Below are 21,877 nucleotides of genomic sequence, written 5' to 3'. Positions count from 1 at the left end.
TTACCTCCTGCACTTCAATATAACCACAATGTAAAGGTGGAGTGGGAGGTTGGGGCTTATGGCTTCAGATTCCTAGCAGCTGGGCTAATAGGGCCATATAACCTAGTGCACCTGCTGACCAGGAGAACTTACTCCTGAATCCTTCAACCATTGCACAATCCATAAATTGTTCAGTGGTATACCTGGCCTGTAAGGAACTCTTTGTATCTACCAGGTCCTCCCCCCTTCGCTCTATTCATCCCTACTAATGTCCCACAACCGGACATGTAGGGAGAGTGTTGGAAACCTACTGTTGTGATAACCACAGTGTCTCTGCTGTAAGAGGGAGCTGTGGCTGGTGGTATTAGCAGTAGCTTCTGGGCTATTTTGTTATGCAGACCCCAGGTCCTGCACTGCACCACTTAGTAAATACAGGGGGAAGGGGAAGAAATGCCTTACCTACCTCTTTCCCATCTGAGGTGGTTTAGGCACACTCGCTCCTCTGCACCACTTGTCCACCATACAGCATCTCTGATGTAAGAGGGAGCTGTAGCTGGTGTTTTTAGCAGAAGCTTCTGGGCTATTTGAATCTAGACCCCAGGGGAGATTATCTCAAATGCCCAGAAACCATCAGGCTGGGATTGGGGATTTTGCAGCTAAATTCCCAAGGTAAAGGAAAGTACTCACCGTTGTAGTCTTCCCCTTTTTCCACAGCCACCGGGCTTGCTTTTCCATCCTTATGGTCCACACGCAAGGAGGATAGCCGCCAAAGTGCCCCCCCCCCAACTACTGTCCCCATAGGGAGCTGCAAGGTTAGGCTGTGTCCTGCCAGTCAGTATATACACCTGGGGGGGGGGGGCAATGCCGTACGTTCCTCATTCCATTCTGGAGGTGGTTTAGGCAGACATCCACCGTAGTGAACTGGTGCCTCCTCGAAAGGAGGATGTGGGCGCCTGCTCCTGCTGACTCTCAGCCTTCCCTCCTGGGTAAGAACGCGGGTCGTTCAAGCGGCGCCCTCCCCAGCAGCCCACGCGGGCTACCAGGGGCCCAGGAGTCGGGGGCCCTGGAAAGAACTGACAGCCAGCACCCCTGTCTGAACGGACGCCCGGACAGGTAAGGGGGGGAGACAGGAAAAAGGCCCCTGAAGTTCTGGGGACACCACTGTACCCAGGGGCCTTCAGCTCTCAGGGGGGCTCTTCCAGTTTCTGCTGCCCCCCCTGAGGAAAGGATAGGGGAACCCCCCAGGAAGGATAAATATATCCGGCCAGACCCAGAGGCCCATCAGGTACTAACCAGGCCTGACCCTGCTTTGCCTCCGAGATCCTACGAGATCGGGCAGGCGGCGCCCTCTTTCACTTTCAGGGTGATGTGGCCGTAGGCCTTCCCCAGGCATTTGGTCCGGTTTCGCTGTGTAGGGAGAAACACAATCAAAAACTGAGGATCAAGGGGAAGGGTGGGGACTTAAAACAGCTGTCGATTGATTGTGTTTCCTGTAGGGAGGAGCCTCTCATCTCTCAGGTGTGCCGTCCTGGAAGATGACTAGAGAAAAAATAGTTGTCGTTTCATTGTTCTCTCTCTATTCTCTCTATTGTTCTGCTCTTTTTTACTGTATTCTATTCTGCAATGTTTTATTGTTATTATGTTTTATCATGTTTGCTTTTCAGGTATGCAATTTTTTATACTTTACCGTTTACTGTGCTTTATTGTTTTTTTTTTTAATCAGAAATAAAGTTTATTGAGCATAATAGTCAGTACATCTTACAGGTGATGGTTAACAGTTCACAATAATTGTTGATGTCAAAGGCACAGACTTTTACATTGATAATTGTGACATATCATTACAAGCCAATATCGGGGTACATATCTTACATTGAGTTGCTAAAAGTTTGGACATATGCAGAGGTAGGAGATATTGTGCCATCGCACATGCAAGTATTGTGGTTACATATCTTACATTGAGTTGCTAAAAGTTTGGACATATGCAGAGGTAGGAGATATTGTGCCATCGCACATGCAAGTATTGTGGTTTGCTAGTCTGTGCATGTAGAGGCTTCATTTATCCATCTGTCCCATATTTTATGGTATTTGGCAGGGCATCCACGATGGGAATACAGAACTTTTTTGTAGGGTAGGACGATGTTCACCGCCCTCTTCCACTGCTGCACTGTTGGGGGGCTAGGCCGAAGCCACTGTTGAGCAATCTGCAATCTGGCCATGAAGAGGGTCTCCTGCATGAATATTGATAGATATTTCTCCTCCTCCGATACTGTGAGCAGGCCAAGTAGACATTGGCGAGGGCACAGCGTCAGAGGAGAGCCCATTTGATCGTGGAGAAATTTAACTATTTGCAGCCAGTAGTTTTGAATGATTGGACAAGACCAAATCAGGTGATAGAAGGTGCTAGAGGTGTCACCACAGCGAGGACAGGCCGAATTGGCGTCCGGTCTGTACTTGCGGATGCGTGCAGGGGTGAGATAGGATCTGTGGAGAATGTATAAGTGGGTGAGGCGATCTGATAGTTTCGGGGATACTTTTGCACTGGTCCCTAGCATGTCCCCCCACTGGTCGTCATCCAAGGTCCCAACATCAGCTTCCCACTGAACCCTTAGGTTTTGAGTATGGTTAGTGGCTACGGGTGTCAGGAGGGTATTATATAGGGTGGAGATCATCTTTTTCGGGTCGTCGCCTAAGAGAAAGTCAGTGACAGTCACCACCTCCAGGGCGGGGATATTATTACTGAATTGGGATTGAAGGGCATGACGAATCTGGAGATATCTGAAAAACATGTGATTGGGAAGGGCAAATTCATCTTTTAGAGCTTGAAAGGGCTTGACCCCCCCTCCCGCCACGACCTGGTAGAGGTATATGACTTTAAAGATAATCCATAGCTTATAGTCAGGGATATTCAGTAGTTCAGGGAGCTGAGGATTATCCCATAATGGGGTATGAGCATGGATAGGAGGGGCTCCTATGATAGTAAGTGTGCGCTGCCATATTCTACTATGATGCTGCATCAGCCGATTACCTCCCGTAAGGCCAGAGTTGCCCCTATGTTTGCAGAAGAGTATCTGGAAGGGATGTGCCACCACGTTAGAGGCATGTGTGCATACCAGGGTAGTGTAGCGGAGTCTGTCATGCCTATTGAGATAGTAAAAATGGGACAGCTGTGAAGCTAAGTAGTAGAGTGCGAGGTCGGGGGTGGCGGTGCCCCCCAAATGGGTGGGGCATTTAAGGGTCTGCCATGAAAGCTTATGTCTGGATGTGCCCCATATGAACGTGTTGAGTATAGACTCGAGGGACCTAAAGATGTGAGCTGGGACATATAGTGGGGCATGCCAGAATAGGTATAGCAGCTTGGGAAGAAGAATCATCTTCACCAAGCTGGTACGACCCATCACCCCCAGCGGGAGCCTGGACCAGATTTGTGTTTTGTTTTTCAAATACGCAAATATTGGTTCGATGTACTGTGCTTTATTGTTAACCATTTTTTTGTCTTCAGGTACGCCATTCACGACTTTGAATGGTTATACCAGAATGATGCCTGCAGGTTTAGGTATCATCTTGGTATCATTCTTTTCAGCCAGCGGTCGGCTTTCATGTAAAAGCAATCCTAGCGGCTAATTAGCCTCTAGACTGCTTTTACAAGCCGTGGGAGGGAATGCCCCCCCCCCCCCACCGTCTTCCGTGTTTTTCTCTGGCTCTCCTGTCTCAACAGGGAACCTGAGAATGCAGCCGGTGATTCAGCCAGCTGACTATAGAGCTGATCAGAGACCAGAGTGGCTCAAACATCTCTATGGCCTAAGAAACCGGAAGCTACGAGCATTTTATGACTTAGATTTCGCCGGATGTAAATAGCGCCATTGGGAAATTGGGGAAGCATTTTATCACACCGATCTTGGTGTCGTCAGATGCTTTGAGGGCAGAGGAGAGATCTAGGGTCTAATAGACCCCAATTTTTTCAAAAAAGAGTACCTGTCACTACCTATTGCTATCATAGGGGATATTTACATTCCCCAAGATAACAATAAAAATGATTAAAAAAAAAAAAAAAATGAAAGGAACAGTTTAAAAATAAGATAAAAAAGCAAAAAAATAAGAAAAAAAAAAAAAAAAAAAGCACCCCTGTCGCCCCCTGCTCTCGCGCTAAGGCGAACGCAAGCGGCGGTCTGTCGTCAAACGTAAACAGCAATTGCACCATGCATGTGAGGTATCGCCGCGAAGGTCAGATCGAGGGCAGTAATTTTTGCAGTAGACCTCCTCTGTAAATCTAAAGTGGTAACCTGTAAAGGCTTTTAAAGGCTTTTAAAAATGTATTTATTTTGTTGCCACTGCACGTTTGTGCGCAATTTTAAAGCATGTCATGTTTGGTATCCATGTACTCGGCCTAAGATCATCTTTTTTATTTCATCAAACATTTGGGCAATATAGTGTGTTTTAGTGCATTAAAATTTAAAAAAGTGTGTTTTTTCCCCAAAAAATGCGTTTGAAAAATCGCTGCGCAAATACTGTGTGAAAAAAAAAATGAAACACCCACCATTTTAATCTGTAGGGCATTTGCTTTAAAAAAATATATATGTTTGGGGGTTCAAAGTAATTTTTTTGCAAAAAAAAATAACTTTTTCATGTAAACAATGAGTGTCAGAAAGGGCTTTGTCTTCAAGTGGTTAGAAGAGTGAGTGATGTGTGACATAAGCTTCTAAATGTTGTGCATAAAATGCCAGGACAGTTCAAAACCCCCCCAAATGACCCCATTTTGGAAAGTAGACACCCCAAGCTATTTGCTGAGAGGCATGTCGAGTCCATGGAATATTTTATATTGTGACACAAGTTGCGGGAAAGAGACAATTTTTTTTTTTTTTTTTTGCACAAAGTTGTCACTAAATGATATATTGCTCAAACATGCCATGGGAATATGTGAAATTACACCCCAAAATACATTCTGCTGCTTCTCCTGAGTACGGGGATACCACATGTGTGAGACTTTTTGGGAGCCTAGCCGCGCACGGGACCCCGAAAACCAAGCACCGCCTTCAGGCTTTCTAAGGGCGTGAATTTTTGATTTCACTCTTCACTGCCTATCACAGTTTCGGAGGCCATGGAAAGCCCAGGTGGCACAAAACCCCCCCAAATGACCCCATTTTGGAAAGTAGACACCCAAAGCTATTTGCTGAGAGGTATAGTGAGTATTTTGCAGACCTCACTTTTTGTCACAAAGTTTTGAAAATTGAAAAAAGAAAAAAAAAAAATGTTTTTTCTTGTCTTTCTTCATTTTCAAAAACAAATGAGAGCTGCAAAATACTCACCATGCCTCTCAGCAAATAGCTTGGGGTGTCTACTTTCCAAAATGGGGTAATTTGGGGGGGTTTTGTGCCACCTGGGCATTCCATGGCCTCCGAAACTGTGATAGGCAGTGAAGAGTGAAATAAAAAATTTACACCCTTAGAAATCCTGAAGGCGGTGCTTGGTTTTGGGGGCCCCGTACGCGGCTAAGCTCCCAAAAAGTCCCACACATATGGTATCCCCGTACTCAGGAGAAGCAGCTGAATGTATTTTGGGGTGCAATTCCACATAGGCCCATAGCCTGTGTGAGCAATATATCATTTAGTGACAACTTTTTGTAAATATTTTTTTTTTTTTTGTCATTATTCAATCACTTGGGACAAAAAAAATAAATATTCAATGGGTTCAACATGCCTCTCAGCAATTTCCTTGGGGTGTCTACTTTCCAAAATGGGGTCATTTGGGGGGTTTTGTACTGCCCTGCCATTTTAGCACCTCAAGAAATGACATAGGCAGTCATAAACTAAAAGCTGTGTAAATTACAGAAAATGTACCCTAGTTTGTAGACGCTATAACTTTTGCGCAAACCAATAAATATACGCTTATTGACATTTTTTTTACCAAAGACATGTGGCCGAATACATTTTGGCCTAAATGTATGACTAAAATTTAGTTTATTGGATTTTTTTTATAACAAAAAGTAGAAAATATCATTTTTTTTCAAAATTTTCGGTCTTTTTCCGTTTATAGCGCAAAATATAAAAACTGCAGAGGTGATCAAATACCATCAAAAGAAAGCTCTATTTGTGGGAAGAAAAGGACGCAAATTTCGTTTGGGTACAGCATTGCATGACCGCGCAATTAGCAGTTAAAGCGACGCAGTGCCAAATTGGAAAAAGACCTCTGGTCCTTAGGCAGCATAATGGTCCGGGGCTCAAGTGGTTAATGTTAATAAGGCTTAGAAAGGACACTGTTCAACTAAATCAGTCAGACAAGATCGTTATTTCCTATTTGTTTATTCTCACTACAGACCTCTGGACCGTTCTGAAGCACTGTGTCACTGGTTTATGCTGTTGGCTGCAATTTAGCAAATGGTGAGAGCGGTAACTTAAAAATTATGAAAAAAAAAAAAGGGTTGAGAAAGGCTGCTCTAATCATCCACTCATCCTCACTGTTTTAGGTACGTGTCTGAGATGTTCTATACTTATAATCCCTGGTGGGTCATATTTGCTAACCCAAAATACCCCTCACATTTTTTAGAATAGTATTGTACTTATACTAGGTTCTCCTTTAAGACTCTCATTGAATGCCTTGTATTATTTATATTCCAGCGGGATTGTACCCCCTACCCTTTAACCCCACCAAGCAGGCTATGATAAGCCTCTCAGCGAAGGGGTGACGGTATCTGTTCCTTTTGGGGATATCCTTTGTGAAGCAACCATAGTCCACCCTGGCTTCTTATTCCTGTGATCTACTTGGTCTTCTCTTTCTCTCCTTGAACCTTGGGTCTGTGATCCCTGTGTGGCCGTGACGGACGGGAATCCCCTGTTTTGCACTGGATGCTGAAAATGTCCATGGGAATTCTTATATGAAATCTAAGGGGTCAGTATGAAATTCCTGTATGTATATGCCTAGAACCTACAAATGATGTAATCAATGTCAATGTCATTTGACCTATGTAATGTAAACCATAGACTCTCTGCTGCTCTCTGAGATGTTTGTCCATTTACTTTTGCTCTGCTTTTTGTTAACTTTTTAGATGAAATATCCACTCTGACCAATTGTCGTTACCCCTGAAGAAGAGGTCAACCCTTTGCTTACTTTGAAACGTCGGGTTTCTATGATTATTGGTTTTCTATTTACCTGTATCAATGCAATTGGTCATTGTCTTCATAGACTCATTTCTCCCCATTTACATGCATCCATTTTATTGTATGTACTGTTAGGTCATGTGTAATGATTTTTAGACGGTAAATTAATAAATTACAATACTTTTATACAAAAACTTCTACTACTTTCTACTTTCATCAGAGGTAACCCTATGTAAAAAGTCCCGTTAGAGGAATTGCACTCCGATAGGGGGTGCTTGTGTTTTGCTCTAATCTATAAAAGCACAGCCAACAGCGGTGACTGACAATCACAGTTCTCTGCTCAGAGCGGTGGAGAGAACTGAGTGATCAGCGGTGTTTGATTGCTCAGTTCTCACCCTTAGTGACGGCGGGGGAAAGATGCAGCATCAGATCAATGCTGCACCTAGGTTTATTATCTTTAAAAAATACCCTAACGCATACTTCTCTTTTAATTATAGACCAGCAATACTGGTTTATTTCTGGATTCCAACAAATAACATCATTAACTGCTTGCCGACCGCGCTATAGCCGAATGACGGCTACAGCGCGGCTCAATAACTCTGGGAGGGCGTACATTGACGTCTTCCCAGAATCCCGCTCTCGCGCGTACCCGGGAATATCCGTGACCATCACGGATCACCGTAAATGGCCATTCACCACGTGGTCGCTGTGTAAAATGACGGCGCGATCACTTGTAAACAAACTGGCGTCACGTCCGGTTCCTCTCTCCCCTCTCTGTACAGATCAGTACAGTGCGATGGGAGGGTTGAGAGATCGGTAGCAGCAGCGCTGTGGGCTGGACGTGTAGTGCCCACAGCGCTGATCTGTGCCCATTCCAGCCATCCATCCCTCCATACTCAGCCATCAATGCTCAGCATACCCATCCATACTCAGCATACTCATCCATCCATCCATGCTCACTCATCCATACTCAGCATACTCATCCATCCATCAATGCTCAGCCATCCAAGCTCAGCATACCCATCCATACTCAGCATACTCACCCATCCATATTCCTCCATACTCAGAATACTCATCCATCCATTAAAGCTCACCCATCCATACTCCTCCATACTCAGTATACTTATCCATCCATCCATGCTCACCCATCCATACTCAGCATACTCATCCATCCATCCATGCTCAGCCATCCATACTCAGCCATCCATGCTCACCCATCCATGCTCCTCCATACCCCTTATACCCATCCATGATCACCCATGCATACTCCTCCATACTCCGCATACTCATCCATCCATCCATGCTCAGCTATCCATACTCAGCATACTCAGCCATCCATACTCAGCATACTCATACACCCATCCATGCTCACCCATCCATACTCCTCCATACTCAGCATACTCATCCATCCATCCATGCTCAGCCATCCATACTCGGCATGCTTATCCATCCATCCATGCTCAGCCATCCATACTCAGCATACTCATCCATCTATGCTCAGCCATCCATCCATCCATCCATGCTCAGTCATCCCATCCATAATTAGCCATACCCATCCACACTCAGCCATATCCAGCCGTACTCAGCCATACCCAGTCATACCCAGCCGTACCCAGCCATACTCAGCCATCCCATCCATACTCAGTTGTACCCAGCCATACCCATCCATACTCAGCCATACCCGGCCATACTCAGCCATACTCATTCATGCTCAGTCATCCCATCTATACTCAGCTATCCTCATCCACTGCTCATCTATCCCCATTCATGCTCATCCATGCTACATCAGTTCTCATCTATGAAACTACAGTTCCTCACAAAAGTGTAATAGGTAGTCAAATTAGATTTGAAACTCATCCCTCTAGAACACCTGATGGTGCTCCCTACATGTTGGGCCTCTCTATGTGGCCACGCTGTGGAAAGGTCTCACACATGTGGTATCGCCATACTCAGGAGGAGTAGGAGAATCTATTTTGGCGTTTTTATTTTTTTGGATGTACATGCTATGTGTTAGATTTGTGCTATGTGATTACGTGCTATGTGATTACGTGCTATGTGTTGTGTAAATGGACAACATTGTGTAAAAAAAAATGTGTTTTCATTTTCTTTACACATTTTCCAAAAACTTGTAGAAAAATGACATGTTCAAAAGACTCATTATGCCTCATAGATTATACATTGGGGTGTTTTCTTTCCAAAATGGGGTAATTTTTGGGGAGTTTCCATTGTCCTGGTGCTCCAGGGCCTTCAAAAGTGCAAGAGGTAGTCAAGAAATTATATGTGTAATTTATGCTCCAAGAACGCCTGATGGTGCTCCCTGCATGTTGGGCCTCTGTATGTGGCCACACTGTGTAAATGTCTTACACATGTGGTATCGCCGTACTCAGGAGGAGTAGTAGAATGTGTTTTGGGGTGTAATTTGTGCTATGCATATGCAGTGTGTGAGAAATAACCTGCTAATATAACAATTTTGTGAGAAAAAAAGAAAAAAAAATCTTGATTTTGCAAAAAATTGTGAGAAAAAATTACAACTTCAAAAAACTCACCATGCCTCTAAATACCTTGGAATGTCTACTTTCCAAAAAGGGGTCATTTGGTGGGTATTTGTACTTTCCTGGCTTGTTAGGGTCTCAAGAAATGAGAAATGAGCCGTCAGTGCATCAGGTGTGATCAATTTTCAGAGATTGGCACCATAGCTTGTGGTCTATATAACTTTCACATAGACCAAATAATATACACCGATTTGAGTTATTTTTACCAAAGATATGTAGCAGTATAAATTTTGGCCAAAATATATGAAGAAAAATTAGCTACTGGTCTCCAAGTCTGACCCCTGACCATGATACTGGCCTCAGCTGATACACAGAGATTAAACAAATCTTCCTACATAAGTTGTACTTGTTTATCTGCAGCCATCTGTCCTGTACATCCATTCAAATGCAGATTTTTTTACAGCTTGTCTGAGCTTTCAGAAAGCAGGGGATGGGGATCTAAAGTTACACTCCGTAGAGCTCAGTAAGAATTGCTGAGATCTGATTGGAGGGAAGAGAGACAATCCCCTTCACACAGCAACAGAGCTGAGTCTGTCAATTACAGACGTGTGCTTGAGCTCCCTGTCCTATCACCTTTTTACCTCTTGGTGTCAGAAGTGATTTATGCTGATAGCAGAGGAACAAGGCAGCAGAGAGAAATGACACTTAGTGCTTTAGATTGAGACAAGTGCACACTATAGATTGATATGCTTTGTTCATATTTCATGTCATAGGTTTACAACCACTTTGACCACCTATGTCATGAGATTTTTACAGTCTGTTGGAACATATCAGTGTGTGTTTGTTTCAAAACCAAAATCAGTTTAAGTACAAATATGTTTGGCACGTTCTGATATCCAAGTGGTTTGCACACTCACCGTAACCTGTGTTTAGCAGCAGGACTGAGCTTTCTGATCTCTGCAAATGTAAGGTCCCTTAGCCTGCCAGTACCATCTGTTGTTCTGTCCACAGTGTCATCATGCATAAGTATAGGAACTCCATCTTTAGTGAACTCCAGGTCCAGCTCTACCCCAGTTGCACCATTCCTTGCAGCCTGGAAGAATCAATGGCCCAAGTTTAACATATTGCTTGAAAATGGCTTGCGTGACAGTGGTCAAGTCAGGAAGTGAGGAAAAATCTCCCCAGCAATAACACACAGAGCAATAAAACCTAGAGACAAATACACTTAGGTCTGAACCAAAGAACATAAAGTATGAAAGAATGTAGGCAGCCCGTTTTCACAGGGCATAAGGGCTCATTCACACAATGTGCAGTGACCTTTGCTAATCTGCATGTTCACACCAAAATGTTGCATTGAGGTGGATTGCATTTTCCACAATGCACTGTGCAGCTCACCTAAAGTCACCATTGGTCTCCAATGAAATGTAATTTGTGACACATAAAGCAAAATAAAACAAAAATGCGTTTGCATTGTAAAACCCAAAGGCACTGCCCATACACATCAGACACCAGTCCACATGCTAAAATGGATTGTATCCTGTGTTGAACTCTGATGATCATAGCGATTATATAAAGCCACCAATGGCTGTCAATGTCTGCCCATTGAAGCAGCCACCCGATGAAAGGGCACAATCATGCTGCACCAAATGGTCTCCTGTATGTTTTACAGGCTGAATTAAAGGATACGTTTACCTTCGAGGACATGTAACAAAATTCCCACTCCTGCAGTCGCTAGGCAATCCGAGCCCTCTGTGTGACAGCAGTACGGGAAGAAATTCCATGTACCAGCTGTCACTTTTTGAAAAGCGCACGGCCATGCATGGCTCCACCCACACAGCCAAGTCATTCATTCACAGAGTTCTGTGAATGAATCAACTACAGGTACCGACATCCTTTGTTGGCATGTAGTTCTCAATGAACTGCCACAGCGCTGTTGAGCACTGTGGTAGTTCATTCATACTTCCTGTCAGTGTGAAACTGCCTGCTCATATGATGTACTGGCAAGACAGCTTACACTGACAGTCTGCAGGAGACCTGCATTATATCAGCGATCTGCTGATCACTGGTGCAATGCTTTCCAGGCTCCTACAAAAAAAAAAAAAAAAAAAGATAGTCAATGCACATTTTTTTACCTGCAAACAAAATGTGCATTTATTTATCGTTTAGCACTATAGCGTTTTAAGATTGTTGCATTTTTTGCACACATCTGTTGAATTTGCTGCACTGTGTATTTTAGTATTTTGCATCCGTTTTTAATATTAAATATGCAGTATTGTTTTTATACTATAGTGTGAATCCAGTGATGGAACCTTTCAAAAATGCATGGCAATCTAACACACACATACAGCACTGCAAAATGCACTATGCTACAGTTTATCTGTTACAGCCTTATTCCAAAATGGATTAAATTCATTATAAGACTGCTTTTACACTGAAAGCGTTGGAGGCGGCCGCTAGAGGGATGCTTTTAACCCCAGAAAAAGGGTTAAAAACTCCAGTTTCATTCCAATGGGCAGGGCATTTTGGGAGCACTAAATACAGCGCTCCCAACCCACCCCAAAGATGCTGCTTGCAGGACTTTTCCAAACATCCCACAAGCACACCGCCCCACTGTGAAAAGACACACTGGAATGAATAGGAGGCGGTTTTCAGGCGCTTAGCAGAGGCTAATTCCAGTGCTAAATCCGCCTGAAAAACGCCTCAGTGTGAAAGGGGTCTAAAAATTCTACAAACAATACCCCATAATGACAACGTGAAAAAAGTTTGTTTGACATCTTTGCAAATTTATTAAAAACAAAAGACGTAAAAAATCCCATGTACATAAGTATTCACAGCCTTTGCTCAATACTTTATTGAAGCACCTTTGGCATCAATTACAGCCAAGTCTTTTTGAGTATGATGCTGCAAGCTTGGCACACCTATTTTTGGGCAGTTTCTCCCATTCTTCTACGAGGGATATTTTGAGCTCCATCAGGTAGGATGGGAAGCATCGGTGCACAGCCATTTTCAGATCTCTCCAGAGATGTTCAATCAGGTTCAAGTCTGTGCTCTGGCTGGGCCACTCAAAGATATTCACAGAGTTGTCCCATAGCCACTCCTTTGTTATCTTGGTTGTGTACTTAGAGTCCTTGTCCTGTTGGAATATGAACCTTCACCCCAGTCTGAGGTCCAGAGCAGGTTTTAATCAAGGATGTCTCTGTACATTGCTGCATTCATCTTTCCCTCGATCCTGACTAGTCTCCCAGTACCTGCCACTAAAAACATCCCCACAGCATGATGAGCGGTGCCTGGTTTCCTCCAGACAAGACGCTTGCCATTCAGGCCAAAGTGTTCAATCCTTGTTTCATCAGACCAGAAAATTTTGTTTCTCATGGTCTGAGAGTCCTTCAGGTGCCTTTTGGCAAACTCTAGGAAGAGGTCTTTTACTGGGTAGTGGCTTCTGTCTGGCCACTCTACCATACAGGCCTGATTGGTGGAGTGCTGCAGAGATGGTTGTTTTTCTGGAAGGTTCTCCTCTCTCCACAAAGCAATGCTGGAGCTCTGTCAGAGTGACCATCGATTCTTGGTCACCTCCCTGACTAAGGCCCTTCTCCCCCGATCGCTCAGTTTGGCCGGGTGGCCCGCTCTAGGAAGAGTCCTGGTGGTTCCAAACTTCTTCCATTTATGGATGATGGAGGCCACTGTGCTCATTGGGACCTTTAATCCTGAAGAAATTTTTCTGTACCCTTCCCCAGATCTGTGCCTCTATACAATCCTGTCTTGGAGGTCTACAGACAAGTCCTTGGACTTCATGGCTTGGTTTGTGCTCCGACATGTTAACCATGGGACCTTATATAGACAGGGGTGTGCTTTTCCAAATCATGTCCAATCAACTGAATTTACCACAGGTTGTAGGTTGTAGAAACATCTCAAGGATGATCACTGGAAACAGGGTGTTCCTGAGCTCAATTTTGACTGCCATAGCAAAGACTGTGAACACTAACATACCTGTGATTTTTTTTATTTTTAATAAATGTGCAAAGATTTCAAACAAACTTTATTTACATTGTCATTATGAGGTATTGTTTGTAGGATTTTAAAGAAAATAATGAATTTAATCTATTTTGGAATAAGGCTGTAACATAACAAAATGTGGAAATGTGAATACTTTCCAGATGTGCTGTATAGTGCATTGCAAAACACAGATGGGAATCATTTGTACTTTGTGGTGTGCTGGGTTGAATAAAATAGCGAAGGGTACCTTTTTTTGACGTATTGCCAGCCTACTGAAAATGTGTTGACTTTATACTTAAGGGCATTTTAACCAGGGTAAATTAATCACTCTCATTTAAGGCCTCTTGCACACAGGAGCCTTGAGCCCATGCAGAGTAAATTCCAAAATATTTTCATTGCCCAGAAAGCCCAGGGGGTGTGTACAGCCAGTGCCGAGACAAGAACAGCCAGTGCCCAGGGCAAAGATTACAAATTTCACACCCCCCCTCTTTATGTGCAAGCTTATGTGGAGGGGGAGAGAGAGCACAGGCCACACCTCCCCCTTGCTCTCTCCTTCTTTCTTTGCCGCTTCCAGTGCTAGGCTGCCAGAAGTAGTGATGCCGCTATCACTACTCCTGTCAGCCTTATAGTAGAATGAACTTGCAGCGCCCTCATCCCTACACTACACCCTGCACCTAGGGCAGCCGACCAAGCTGCTCATCCCTTGTCCCGGCCATGTATACAGCATATGCCTGTATGTTATACCTAAGTACAGCCATTCATGTCTATGGGAGGCTATACACAGCAGCTGGACTTCATATTGCATGGGATCAGTGCTGATGTGCAAGAGGCCTTAACTGACAATGATTGATTCAGCAATAGTTAAAAAGCAACTTCCCCCTTCCTTATGTGTTTTTTTTTTTTTTTTTTTTTTTATTATCCTCTATTACTTGGTTTCTTGGGTTATTTTTAAAATACATACTCAAATGTCCAGCAAATCCAGTGTTATCCTGCTGCAATCTGCCATTACATGGAATCCCATGCTACTATCTTCTTTACTTATGTCATCAGGGGGCTGTTGTCGCTTCCCGGTTTTGCAGACCCCCGATGACATGTGTGCACCGTAAGAACCAGGAAGAGATAGCCAGCCCCCTGATGATGTGCAAGGTGCTGTAGAGTAGCCCGAGGTGATACTGATGTCACACATCCTGGGAGGACGCAGGCAACTGGGACTTCATTCTTGCCCAGGTGAATTAACTGCAAGGAAATGTCCCTAAAGAAAATCATTAGGGAAAATAAATGTCCAATTATCGGGAAGGGGTGGGGGGTGTTCAATGATGTAAAAATTAGAACTAAAGTATAAACTTTAAAAAAATAAAATGCGAGCAGGCAGGCTTTTTATTGTAGAAGAGACATGCAATGTCTCTTCTGCAATAAAATAAACCTACCTGCTATGGTTCTAAAGTCAATTGTTTTTTTTTATCTTAAAGCATTATTAGTATTAATTTCCAACACATACCTAAAACATGCCTAAGCAATAGGCGCATTTAGTGCTTAAATATTTTTTCATTTCAATAGCCAAATAAATGAATCTTCTGGCCAATGAAATGAACGTCCAAGCACTTGATGCGTCTAAATGCGTTTGTGTGGCTTAGGTGCATTTTTTTAAGCTGTTTTCTACTGCCAGCTGCATTCACAGCTCTGTTTACATTCTGGCATGGTGCCTGGATCCTTGTGCTGGCATCCCATCCATTTCTACTGGGACATGTGGCTGCACGGACACAGCTGATGTCTCCAAATATGATACCCTGTATGCGGGTAGAGTTGCCACCTCATCCCTTTAAACCCGAACACCTTTGAATTACACAGGTTCTGAGGCTAATTAAATGCAGATAAGGCAACAAGTGAGTTTAATTACCACCTTAATCAGCCACAGAATCTGTGTAATATACATGTGTTCGGGTTTAAAGGGATGAGGTGGCAACCCTATGTTAGGACCAAACCAATACATTTTAGACCAGCATAGAACCCAGGAAGCTAAACATCATGGAAAGATGACAGTGGCTAACACTGCGGCAGCATAAAGAAGCAAACACAGGGCTTCAAATCCACATAAGTCTGCAAAAGCAAAAGCGCGACCAGTCAATACAAGAAGGGAAGTTTATCACCAAGTATTTAGGTGAATGCCTGCTGGCATTTTCAGTCAGTGATCCTATACCAGATATTATGGGTCTATCTAGGGTTGCCACCTCATCCCTTTAAACCCAAACACATAGGAATTACAAAGGTTCTGAGGCTAATTTATTGAAGATAAGGCACAAAGTGAGTTTAATTACCACCTTAATCAGCCACAAAACCTGTGTAATCAATATGTGATCAGTTTTAAAGGGATGAGGTGGCAACTCTATATGCGGGGGACCTGCGCCCACATCATATTAGGACACCGCAGCTGTGTCTGATCAGAAATAAATAGGGTGTTGACACAGGGATGTGGGCCACAGTAAAGTGCCCCATGTGAACGAGACCCAAGACCCAATGTACACTGCTGCTGGTAAACGGAGGTTTAGGAGCAGTTGGGAGTTTTTTTCAGCTGCCTCTGAACTCTCCTCTGTTATCTTATCAGTACATGTACACAGGGTTGTTTCTAGGCAGTTGAGTTTAGAGGCATTTTTTTGGAAGCAAAAAAATGCTTTCTGGAGCTGTGTTTAGAGGCATTTCAAGTGCCAAACGCTTCTAAATGCTGCTAAACGCGGTAACTTGTGTTTAGCCGTGTTTCGTTTACAGGCTTTTTCATTTCTGGCTATTAAAAAAAAAAAAATTATTTGTATATATATATATATATATATATATATTTTTTTTTTTTTTTTTTAAGCACTTCTAAATGCAAATATGGCAAAACGCCACTAAACATGGCATGTAAATGCGGCAAAACAGACATTTTAAACGTGGGTTACTATCTGTCAAGTTAAAGCGGAATTCCATGCGTTTTTTCGTGTCGGGGGGCAAAGAGCACTTTTGGGTGGAACTCCGCTTTAAATCGTTCAGAAGTTTGAGAACGTCCCATGTACATAAAGCCTAAAGGAGCACTTTAAGTTTCATGTACACAGCCACAAGAGGGCGCAGAGTGTGCATGGGGCACAAATATCCGGGGTGAGGTGCTCAGCCTTCTAATACAATAAATGGCTGTACACAACTATAGCACAGTTCACACCAGGGCTTGAATAAACTTGCACTTATATGGCCATAGACACAGACAGGTCTGATGAAAGACACCTTCATAAATAGGCCATAGAGTGTGAATTGGCTCTTAGTATGGTTTTAGATCCTCCATCTCCCATGAGATCACCTCATAGAACAAGACACACACAGCACAGCATGCTGAGGTCACAGGGTACTGACCAGGCGAATGGCAGCCAAGGTGTTCTCAGGACCGTCATGGGCTCCTCCTCTGTGGGCGATGACTGACACCTTCCCCCCGGGTCTGAGGACATGGGAGGCCCGAGATTCGGGGACGGGGGGGAAGCGGGAGAAGAGTAAGGCGAGGTAGAGGCCACTGAGGAGGAGACAGGAAAGGAGAGGACTGCGGGAGAGAAGCAAACACAACACGAAGAGAACCGAGAATGACAGCAACAGGCCCTCACCCCACAGCATGGCTCAGCCCGGCCTAGTCTGCCCACAACGGCCTCGCCTGACCCCCAGTCACAGCTCGGCCTAGTCTGCCCACAACGGCCTCGCCTGAGCCCCAGTCACAGCCCGGCCTAGTCTTCCCACAATGGCCTCGCCTGACCCCCGGACACAGCCGGCCTAGTCTGCCTATACTGCCCCCCCGCACTCAGGCCGCCCAGTCCTCCCAGTACGGCTCTTCCCGGTCCTGTGATAAGAGTGAGGCGGGGAGAGGAGTGAACGGACGCTGATGTCACTGCAGAGCTGTATACATGTGTGTGTCATGTCAGATAGAGGGAGAACACATCATAACAGGAGAGGAGAACTCTACACACATCATACCAGAGGAGAGGAGAACTCTACACACATCATAACAGGAGAGGAGAACTCTGCACACATCATACCAGAGGAGAGGAGAACTCTACACACATCATACCAGAGGAGAGGAGAACTCTACACACATCATAACAGGAGAGGAGAACTCTACACACATCATTCCAGAGGAGAGGAGAACTCTACACACATCATACCAAGGGAGAGGAGAACTCTACACACATCATACAAGGGGAGAGGAGAACTCTACACACATCATACCAGGGGAGAGGAGAACTCTACACACATCATACCAGAGGAGAGGAGAACTCTACACACATCATACCAGGGGAGAGGAGAACTCTGCACACATCATACAAGGGGAGAGGAGAACTCTACACACATCATACAAGGGGAGAGGAGAACTCTGCACACATCATACAAGGGGAGAGGAGAACTCTACACACATCATACCAGGGGAGAGGAGAACTCTGCACACATCATACAAGGGGAGAGGAGAACTCTACACACATCATTCAAGGGGAGAGGAGAACTCTGCACACATCATACAAGGGGAGAGGAGAATTCTACACACATCATACAAGGGGAGAGGAGAACTCTGCACACATCATACAAGGGGAGAGGAGAACTCTACACACATCATACAAGGGGAGAGGAGAACTCTGCACACATCATACAAGGGGAGAGGAGAATTCTACACACATCATACCAGAAGAGAGGAGAACTCTACACACATCACACCAGAAGAGAGGAGAACTCTACACACATCACACCAGGGGAAAGGAGAACTCTACACACACATACCAGGGGAGAGGAGAACTCTGCACACATCATACCAGAGGAGAGGAGAACTCTACACACATCATACAAGGGGAGAGGAGAACTCTGCACACATCATACCAGAGGAGAACTCTACACACATCATACCAGAGGAGAGGAGAACTCTGCACACATCATACCAAAGGAGAGGAGAACTCTGCACACATACCAGGGGAGAGGAGAACTCTACACACATCATACCAGAGGAGAGGAGAACTCTGCACACATCATACCAAAGGAGAGGAGAACTCTGCACACATACCAGGGGAGAGGAGAACTCTACACACATCATACCAGAGGAGAGGAGAACTCTGCACACATCATACCAGGGGAGAGGAGAACTCTGCACACATCATACCAGAGGAGAGGAGAACTCTGCACACATCATACAAGGGGAGAGGAGAACTCTGCACACATCATACCAGGGGAGAGGATAACTCTGCACACATCATACAAGGGGAGAGGAGAACTCTACACACATCATACCAGGGGAGAGGATAACTCTGCACACATCATACAAGGGGAGAGGAGAACTCTGCACACATCATACCAGGGGAGAGGAGAACTCTACACACATCATACAAGGGGAGAGGAGAACTCTGCACACATCATACCAGGGGAGAGGAGAACTCTACACACATCATACAAGGGGAGAGGAGAACTCTGCACACATCATACCAGGGAAGAGGAGAACTCTGCACACATCATACCAGAGGAGAGGAGAACTCTGCACACATCATACAAGGGGAGAGGAGAACTCTGCACACATCATACCAGGGAAGAGGAGAACTCTGCACACATCATACAAGGGGAAAGGAGAACTCTGCACACATCATACTAGGGGAGAGGAGAACTCTGCACACATCACACCAGGGGAGATGAGAACTCTGCACACATCATACCAGAGGAGAGGAGAACTCTGCACACATACCGGGAGAGAGGAGAACTCTGCACAAATCATACAAGGGGAGAGGAGAACTCTGCACACATCATACCAGGGAAGAGGAGAACTCTGCACACATCATACTAGGGAAGAGGAGAACTCTGCACACATACAAGGGGAGAGGAGAACTCTGCACACATCATACTAGGGGAGAGGAGAACTCTGCACACATCACACCAGGGGAGATGAGAACTCTGCACACATCATACCAGAGGAGAGGAGAACTCTGCACACATACCAGAAGAGAGGAGAACTCTGCACAAATCATACAAGGGGAGAGGAGAACTGTGCAGACATCATATCAGGGGAGAGGAGATCTCTGCACACGTCATACAAGGGGAGAGGAGAACTCTGCACACATCATACCAGGGGAGAGGAGAACTCTACACACATCATACAAGGGGAGAGGAGAACTCTGCACACATCATACCAGGGGAGAGGAGAACTCTACACACATCATACAAGGGGAGAGGAGAACTCTGCACACATCATACCAGGGAAGAGGAGAACTCTGCACACATCATACAAGGGGAAAGGAGAACTCTGCACACATCATACTAGGGGAGAGGAGAACTCTGCACACATCACACCAGGGGAGATGAGAACTCTGCACACATCATACCAGAGGAGAGGAGAACTCTGCACACATACCGGGAGAGAGGAGAACTCTGCACAAATCATACAAGGGGAGAGGAGAACTCTGCACACATCATACCAGGGAAGAGGAGAACTCTGCACACATCATACTAGGGAAGAGGAGAACTCTGCACACATACAAGGGGAGAGGAGAACTCTGCACACATCATACTAGGGGAGAGGAGAACTCTGCACACATCACACCAGGGGAGATGAGAACTCTACACACATCATACCAGAGGAGAGGAGAACTCTGCACACATACCAGAAGAGAGGAGAACTCTGCACAAATCATACAAGGGGAGAGGAGAACTGTGCAGACATCATATCAGGGGAGAGGAGATCTCTGCACACGTCATACAAGGGGAGAGGAGAACTCTGCACACATCATACTAGGGGAGAGGAGAACTCTGCACACATCATACAAGGGGAGAGGAGAACTCTACACACATCATACAAGGGGAGAGGAGAACTCTGCACACATCATACAAGGGGAGAGGAGAACTCTGCACACATCATACCAGGGGAGAGGAGAACTCTACACACATCATACAAGGGGAGAGGAGAACTCTGCACACATCATACCAGGGGAGAGGAGAACTCTACACACATCATACAAGGGGAGAGGAGAACTCTGCACACATCATACCAGGGAAGAGGAGAACTCTGCACACATCATACCAGAGGAGAGGAGAACTCTGCACACATCATACAAGGGGAGAGGAGAACTCTGCACACATCATACCAGGGAAGAGGAGAACTCTGCACACATCATACAAGGGGAAAGGAGAACTCTGCACACATCATACTAGGGGAGAGGAGAACTCTGCACACATCACACCAGGGGAGATGAGAACTCTGCACACATCATACCAGAGGAGAGGAGAACTCTGCACACATACCGGGAGAGAGGAGAACTCTGCACAAATCATACAAGGGGAGAGGAGAACTCTGCACACATCATACCAGGGAAGAGGAGAACTCTGCACACATCATACTAGGGAAGAGGAGAACTCTGAACACATACAAGGGGAGAGGAGAACTCTGCACACATCATACTAGGGGAGAGGAGAACTCTGCACACATCACACCAGGGGAGATGAGAACTCTGCACACATCATACCAGAGGAGAGGAGAACTCTGCACACATACCAGAAGAGAGGAGAACTCTGCACAAATCATACAAGGGGAGAGGAGAACTGTGCAGACATCATATCAGGGGAGAGGAGATCTCTGCACACGTCATACAAGGGGAGAGGAGAACTCTGCACACATCATACCAGGGGAGAGGAGAACTCTACACACATCATACAAGGGGAGAGGAGAACTCTGCACACATCATACCAGGGGAGAGGAGAACTCTACACACATCATACAAGGGGAGAGGAGAACTCTGCACACATCATACCAGGGAAGAGGAGAACTCTGCACACATCATACAAGGGGAAAGGAGAACTCTGCACACATCATACTAGGGGAGAGGAGAACTCTGCACACATCACACCAGGGGAGATGAGAACTCTGCACACATCATACCAGAGGAGAGGAGAACTCTGCACACATACCGGGAGAGAGGAGAACTCTGCACAAATCATACAAGGGGAGAGGAGAACTCTGCACACATCATACCAGGGAAGAGGAGAACTCTGCACACATCATACTAGGGAAGAGGAGAACTCTGCACACATACAAGGGGAGAGGAGAACTCTGCACACATCATACTAGGGGAGAGGAGAACTCTGCACACATCACACCAGGGGAGATGAGAACTCTACACACATCATACCAGAGGAGAGGAGAACTCTGCACACATACCAGAAGAGAGGAGAACTCTGCACAAATCATACAAGGGGAGAGGAGAACTGTGCAGACATCATATCAGGGGAGAGGAGATCTCTGCACACGTCATACAAGGGGAGAGGAGAACTCTGCACACATCATACCAGGGG

General features: G+C 45.2%; 1 protein-coding gene across 2 annotated transcripts in view; it reads right to left on the bottom strand.

Annotated features, from left to right (window-relative positions):
* Positions 1–17,435, bottom strand: part of GDE1 (glycerophosphodiester phosphodiesterase 1) — a 49,645-nt gene extending 32,210 nt beyond the window's left edge. Inside the window, exons 1-3 of one of the 2 annotated variants that reach the window (XM_073591103.1) lie at positions 17,270–17,435; positions 16,934–17,222; positions 10,480–10,655 (exon numbers count right to left, since the gene is read on the bottom strand). In XM_073591103.1, the coding sequence (XP_073447204.1) occupies positions 10,480–10,655; positions 16,934–17,185 (428 nt within the window). In that variant the 5' untranslated portion in view covers positions 17,186–17,222; positions 17,270–17,435. Of the gene's footprint in view, positions 1–10,479; positions 10,656–16,933 lie in introns of both variants that reach the window. The other variant, XM_073591104.1, reaches the window with a different exon arrangement.
* Positions 17,436–21,877: the final 4,442 nt, after the last annotated feature.

This window comes from Aquarana catesbeiana, linkage group LG06 (assembly GCF_042186555.1).
Source record: "Aquarana catesbeiana isolate 2022-GZ linkage group LG06, ASM4218655v1, whole genome shotgun sequence".
NCBI classification, from domain to species: Eukaryota; Metazoa; Chordata; class Amphibia; order Anura; family Ranidae; genus Aquarana; species Aquarana catesbeiana.
Note: the sequence above shows the minus strand (reverse complement) of the source record. Positions and strands in the feature narration are given on the sequence as shown.